The sequence below is a fragment of the Meleagris gallopavo genome, chromosome 2 (genome assembly GCF_000146605.3).
Source record: "Meleagris gallopavo isolate NT-WF06-2002-E0010 breed Aviagen turkey brand Nicholas breeding stock chromosome 2, Turkey_5.1, whole genome shotgun sequence".
NCBI classification, from domain to species: domain Eukaryota; kingdom Metazoa; phylum Chordata; class Aves; order Galliformes; family Phasianidae; genus Meleagris; species Meleagris gallopavo.
This window is the reverse complement of record NC_015012.2, coordinates 22,908,070-22,915,407: the sequence shown is the minus strand read 5'-3', so window position 1 is coordinate 22,915,407 and position 7,338 is coordinate 22,908,070. Positions and strand designations below refer to the sequence as shown.

The 7,338-nt window shown below is 37.3% G+C and overlaps 1 protein-coding gene across 1 annotated transcript; it reads left to right on the top strand.

Moving 5' to 3' along the window:
- Positions 1-76: 76 nt before the first annotated feature.
- LOC100542830 (cytochrome c oxidase subunit 7A-related protein, mitochondrial) lies at positions 77-5,800 on the top strand. Its single transcript, XM_003203883.4, has 3 exons — positions 77-1,272; positions 2,664-2,798; positions 3,651-5,800. Exons 1-3 carry the CDS (start codon positions 1,258-1,260, stop codon positions 3,792-3,794), a joined length of 294 nt encoding a protein of 97 aa, XP_003203931.1. The 5' UTR covers positions 77-1,257; the 3' UTR covers positions 3,795-5,800.
- The last annotated feature ends 1,538 nt before the right edge of the window (positions 5,801-7,338 follow it).

Here is a 7,338-nt window from a genome sequence, read left to right as displayed (position 1 = left end):
GACCTTCGCTGCCCTCGTCCGGCTGGGGCGGGAGGCGAGGCCCGGAGCCCTGCAGGCGATGCGGAATAGCGGCTGGCTGCTGAGCAGCGCTGCACTGCACTCGTCTGCCTCTCTGGTTTGGTGCATGCGGAAATTGCAGCTATTGAAAGCCTTACAACCTTTGTTTCAGAGACTAGGCGGATATAGCAGTTTGCTTACAGGAAGATTAAAAAAACAAAAACGGCTATTCTTTTGCACGATGCTTACTCGTCTACTTCAGAAAGCCTTTTGCTGACAGTAACATTACTGCTCGTACTAACAAAAAAATCCCTTACCTTAAGACCTGCACCGTTTTTTCTCTCTTAGTCTTAGCATTCTTAAAAGACTTCATTTTGCACTTATTCAAACTATGTAACATAGCATGAATAATTCAGCCCGATTGAATAAATGGGAACTTTTTCAGTCAGTGTAGGTGAGGAGTCAAGTTAAAAACTGCTGCTTCTATTTAAGAGGTATTAATGACTGCCATGACCATTACATATACAGTACAAACTGTTCACTCAGACAACGGGCTTGTATTCAAAACAGTAGTAATGGGACCATTTGCAAATGCTCATCTAATCTTACCTGATAGCTTTTCCCTAATTCTTCAAGCCTGGCCATAGCCTAAGTAGAAATTTTGTCATGCTGCTGTATCTTCAGCTGATACACCTTACTTTGTTTGTACCTACTAAAAAGAATAAAGAATAATTTTTAAAAATTCACAAACCACAGATCTTTTAACTATGGTGAGTTGCTCGGACTTGGTTGAGAAACTTGCTGCTTAACCTTTCATACTGTAGAACAAAATCACTTAAGTCTGCTGTCGCAATGCCACCATTGCTTTACACGATCCGATCAAAAAGCATTCTCGTGTTAATGATAGCAAACATTTAACCTCATACAGCAAGGTATGATCTGCTGTGAAGAACCTGCTATTCACGTGAAAACTGTCTAGGTTCAGTAAGTTCATAAGAATTACTTCAGTTTATGTTCTAAAGTAATATTTCTCAACTTCCTTTCCAGTTTTCCCTTTTCATTTTGGTCCTTACCTCAGTCTTCTCTATTTTCTCATTCTGTGATTCAGGTTTGCCAATTTCCCTAACATTTGTAAACTTAAGTGTGGTGCTATTTCTATTAAATTGTACTCCTAACCTTTAACTCTTTTGTGCTGTCAGGAAAATGTAAATCTGCCTTGGGATTCACGCTAGCAAAGCAAACAGCTGTACAGAAAATAACATGCCTGGTCTACAGGTATGTAGGCATAAAATAATACAAGCCTGACTTCACAAACTACAGAATCATAGAGGTTGGAAGGGACCACTGGAGATCATCTAGTCCAACCTCTCTGATAAAGTAGATTTTCTACAGTAGGTTGCACAGGAAAGCATGCAGGTGGGTTTTGAATATCTCCAGAAAATGGGACTCCACAGCCTCTCTGGGCAGCTTGTTCTAGTGCTCTGTCACCTTCAAAGAAATTTTTCTTCATGTTCAGATGGAACTTCCTGTGTTCCAGTTTTTGCCCATTGCCTCTTATTATGTTGCTGGACACCACTGAAAAGAGCCTGGCTCCATCCACTTGACACATACCTGTTAGATATTTATAAGCATTGGTAAGTTCCCCTCTCAGTCTTCTCCAGGATAAACAGTCCCAGGTCTCTGAGCTCAAAATATTGTTCAGTTTCTTAAATATTAAATGTATCATGTAGTCCTTTGAGCAGAAACTAGAATTCCAGGTGCAGCCTTAGCTGCATACTAACATTGATCATTATGAAGATCAATTGCTCCTTCTATTTGAAATGTAACACAAGCAAGTTAACACAATTGTGTTGCGTCTTTTTTATGGCAAGTTAGAAAAAAGCAAACATACAGTTGTTTCAGGAGCTATAATGTAAAACATCAGTGTCATGTGCTGAAGTATAATGGCTAAATATAACAATAAAGGTAAGGAGGCCACCTCATGACAGCAATGACTGTACACTTAAAATTTAATCCATCGAACTGGATTACATAGGTTTTGTGTCAGAGTACAGCCATCTGAACTGAAAGGCAAGTAAACTGTGCCGACTTATAAGAGGTACGTGAGGGATGAAAAGTTGCAGCAGTATGCAAATTAGGGGGTGTTATTTTTTTTCCCCTCTCTTCCTACTTTCTTTTTCCTTCCCTCCTCTGTTCCCCCAACCCATGCATTCCGATTAGTTAAGGCTCATTTGTATAGCAACTGCTTGGAACATTTGAGAGGAAAAGTTAGAAGTCTCCTTGCTCTGTCTGACCTTGCTCTGTCTGACCGAAGTGTTGGGGATTCCCTTCTCCCAAACCTACTGCTGATAGGACCTGGGTACTCTGTGTAAAAACAGAATGACTTGGGCCAAATACCAGCCCAGAAAAGCTTATGATAGATATAGATTTGTCATTAAAAAAAAAATAAAAGTTTCTATTATCCTTGCTAAGTTCAGAGTTGTAGCTAAGAATGTCTTTCGTTAGTTTTCACTTTTTTTTGTTGTTGTTGTTGAAACCCTGGGTCTTCATACCAAATATATATTTTTGTAATGTATCCTTGTAATGACTGGCAGTGTGCCTGCCTAGCATAACTGGTACATTTACAAGTATTATATACCTTTATATTTTAATCTTTATTTATGCAGGGACTCAAACCAATAGTTTCCACTGAATCCCCAGCTCTGGTTTTTGGGACAACAACTAAACTTGCTTCAGATTTACCAGCAACTGATTCTTTCTTGGGTAAAAACCAGGTGCCAGACCTACAGAAACTTTTTCAGGTAATGACAACTTTGAGAGTAAATTACAGAAAATGAAAGAGTGAACCATATCTTGCTCTATTTTAACGTGGCTGACCACTTCCATCATTCTACAATGCTTAAATTTTTCTAGTTAAGGAAGTACAGTATAACTTGTATTTCTTCCTCAACCTTGCTTGGGGCATAAGTACAGAAAGTGAAAAGTCTAGTAAGTTTATCTTTTCATTTGCTTCAAAAAAAAAAAGTATCTATTATTTGACTAGTGGAAGCATTTTACATCTGGAATCCAAGCATTTGACTGCAAGTAGAACAGGAGGAGCAAAGCAAATCGTTTTGTGTATAAAAATTTGAATATTACAGATTCTGATGTTAATGCAATGTTAAAAAGAGCACAGTAAGGTTTTCAAAGCCAGTTTGTTAGCTATTCAATTTCTAAGCATACTGAGTCTTTTCATAAAATATATTTTTTTCTCTTCTTGTTAATAAAAAGATCAAGAATGTGTTTTATAACGTACCCTTTTCTCTTTCATGCCACTTGCATTTGGAATATATCAGTCTGACTCGGTGAATAACCTTTTCTACATAACTTTTCACATTCTTTTGTTAGTATCATTTTTCTCACCCAGGTCCTCTTTAGAAATATTTCACAATATATTTTTTCTGCCTGCATTTAATGCCTTTAACTAATACAATTAACTTGCTTTGCATTCGTCTTGCTAAATGAAAAGCACTTAATATATCTGATTGTACGTAGCCTGTCAGAGGGGAGATTTTCCTTATGAAAGTCTCTTAGTTCACCTGAGGTATCCCGTTCATTGTGTCTTCTGTATGAGTGTTTATTTTATTCTATTTATTTCTAAACTCTTCCCACAGAAAGCAGATGGGCTGCCTGTACACCTGAAACGAGGAGTTCCAGATAAGCTGCTTTATCGGACCACTATGGCTCTCACAATAGGAGGAACTATCTACTGTCTAGTAGCATTGTACATGGCCTCACAACCAAGAAGCCAAAAGTAGATGAACCATGACTCACAGGACTCAATTCTTAGAAGGACCTCCTGCGTGTTTCTCTTTACCTGCTTCTTAATTCTGTGATGATTTAATGTTCATCTTTTCAGATAAAATTTCTTGGAGAAAGATGTTTTTAAATTGGTTGCCTTATGTGTTCTAGAAATTAATATAAACAATGACTTTAAGTCATCAACTTACTGTTGCAGCTCAGCATTTGTTGTCTCGCAGGAGTGTATGAAGTTGGAGAAAGCTGAACTTTTTCTTCTCCTCACTCAGCTTCAATAACGTTGGAGATAGGACAGAAGTACCACTTTCTGGACTAGGCTCCACATTCCTTAGTGGGAGCTTGCTGCTAGTTTCCAAAAGCGTAAAGGAAAATAATTATTATGACATACACTGCTCATTTTACATAAGCAGGTGGCAGTGAAACTTCTCTAAATGCTGGCATATCATAAATACTTGTACCTCTGATGGTAGGGCAAATGGTTATCTCCTTGGAACATGTAAACTGGATTTATTTTATGTGAACATCACGATATGCAGCAGTATTGTAGCATCAGTTGTACCAGTTCTTGGACTTTTCATTTGTCAGATGCTCTCATGCAATAAAAATAAATACATGAGTAATAAAATGGAGAAGTCTTGAACATTTCATACCATTTCAGCTGACCTGGTAGTACTGGTACACTGTTATTTAGGTTTAACTTGTAGATCACAAGCCAGAAAATTGGTTGATCTACCTTACTGTAATCTTTTAGAGATGTTAACCCTCTTAAAAACCTACCTTGGAATTCATTTGTTGTTTTAATTATGTGTTTTAGTGAAACAGGTCACTGCATTTCATAGTTCAGCTGTGTATTCTTTCCAGCGCATGCACAAATTTATGTACATATAGGTACTGTCTCTAACACAAGAAAGACGTGGAGCTGTTAGAGCAGATCCAGAAGAGGTCCATGAAGATGACCAGAGGGCTGAAACACCTCTTCTATGGAAAGCCCCTAGGGAGATCTCAGTGTAGCCTTCCAGAGCTTAAAAGGAGCTTATAGGCAAGAGCATGACAACAAGGGGGAATGACTTAAAACTAAAAGAGAGGAGTTGATGTTAGAAAATTTTTCACTCAGAGTGGTGAGGTGCTGGAACAGGCTGTCTACAGAAGCTGTTAATACCCTGTCCCTGAAGGGGATCGAGGGCAGGTTGGATGTGTTGTGGGCAGCCTTTGCTGGGAGTAGGAGGCAAGGGAGGAGCAGCCATGTCAAAAGCAAGGGATTGGAATTAGGGTCCCTTCCAATCCAAGCTATTCTCTAGTTTTATGACATATGAGCATCAATGTCCTTTTCTGTGTGGGTGGAGGTGAATCTAATAAAACTTTTTTTCCCCCTGTAATATCATAGCCTTGAATCGCAAGTTTTACGTAAGTCCTTTCAAAAGGTATCCTCTAATTTGATAGATTCTGCTCTAATTTACAAACAGAATATTCACTTCCAATCATTCAGGCAATGAGTCTGGATAAGCATTAGTCCCTGTGAGGATTCATCTCTCTCAGAAAGGTGAATTAAGCAAAACAATTGATAAAGGAACATGAGATTTCCATTGGATCACTCAATTACAAAACAAATCAGTTCTTCTAGTAAAAAAGTTATACTAAAGCCTTGTTACTCTTTCACAGGAAAGAAAATAGCTGCTTGTATTGTGATCTCAGATTTCAATCAATGCTGTTATTTCAAGAATGGAGAGATGAGGTTACTAAATAAGAAAACTATAAGGATAGTTACTCAAAGAGTAATATAATGTTCTCCAGGAACTGGCAGCTATGGTACCTCAACTGAAAATATATTTTATCTTCAGTAATACATGCTTCCGTAGCACTAAGAATCTTAAATAGGCTGCTAAACTTTTCTATTTTGTAATTAAATAAATAAAGCAGCATGGAGGTCATTGTCTTTCCTGCATGTCATATATTAAGCACTCCCCTACAATCCTTCTAATAAAGAATATTTTGCAAACAAACTTCACAGGTAAATTTCCATAAGGATGAGTTTCTGCTTTCCATTTGTTGCTACAGTAGATGTGGATAAATTAACTGAACTATTATCCCATAGCATATTAACCAGGTACAATACTTGTCCAAGTACTTGTGGAAAGAACAGAGATGTATGTTGCTCAGCTTCACATTTATTTTGAAAGGAACTCAGCTAGAATATTGGGTTTATATATTACAATAGCAGTCTTGGCTGGAACTATGGGTATCAAAATAGCCTGATTCTCCTTGGTCTAGCTTTTTCCAACTCACTGTCAGATTTAGCATGTGTGCTAAACTGAAGAGAAAATACTGTAAAACTTGGCAGATAACCAGATACTAGATAATGCATTGTTTTATTATAAGCACTATAGGTTCTGAAAAAATTATTTTCACTTTTTCTTTCTCAAAAAAACAAAAACAAAAAAAGCATGATGGAGCTGAATCAGGATGTGAACGCTCCTTCAGTTTGTCAGATTCAATCCATACTTGAGTTGGAGTTTAAAGAGTAGAATGTTACCTGCTGTCAATAAGAGCAAAATGCATATCTATTCCCACAACAAAGCGCTCTGAGGAAGAAGAAAAAACTTGGAAGCTGCAGCCAGAGGGTTAGGATATAGAAATAAAAATCCTGCCTCAGTTCTCAATTAGTTTTGAGATGATCATAAAAAAATTTCAACATGATAAATCCTTTTTATTCCTAAGAAGAACATCATAAAAACAACAACAAACTGTTGGATACCTACTTTAAAATATTTGAGTGCCACAGACCTTATGAGGATTGAGAGGATTTAAATGCTTTGAATTGTTCTTTATGATGGAGGGACCTAATCTTATCCTGAAGTCCTCAAGAACACACACTTAAATAATCTTTCTCCCTGGCCAGATGTCAAACAAGGACTTAAGTAAGGAAAACAAGTAAGGAAAATGATGAGTGAATGTTGGTGTCAAGAAGGCTATTTCATTCCCAAAAATGAGAATCAGAATTGGATAATACAAATTTCACTATGCACTCTTCTTAAAAAGAAAAAAAAAAATAAAAAGTACTTTTTGGTTGTACCTCAAAATTTACACACATATCAGCACCAAGGACCAAGAAAACAAGTTGCATTTTTTAAGTGATAGCTTCTACCCAGATGCTTTGGCTTGAATACAGAGCAGAGAATAAATTGTAATAAACTCTCATATTCCATGGAGCTGGGGTTGGAAGGGAAAACAGCTGAGGTTTACAGTACTCAGGAATAAAATTATCTCATGATAATCATTCATCCCCATGACATTATCTTATGGCTGAGAGACCATCTTTTTCCTTCTTAAATGATCTCTCTGGCAGCCTGGATTCAATAGTTATATCTTTGTAATGTTTTTTAAATAAGATCTCTCTCCCTTCTTTTTACGTGGGTGTTCTGGAATAAATGCACTTGAGAAGATGTTGATGGTATGCAAGTATGTCTTCCAGCAGCTTTAAAAATAAGAGTATGCTAAGGAGAGGATTCCTTCCCAATAATATAGCATGACCATGTCATCTCAACA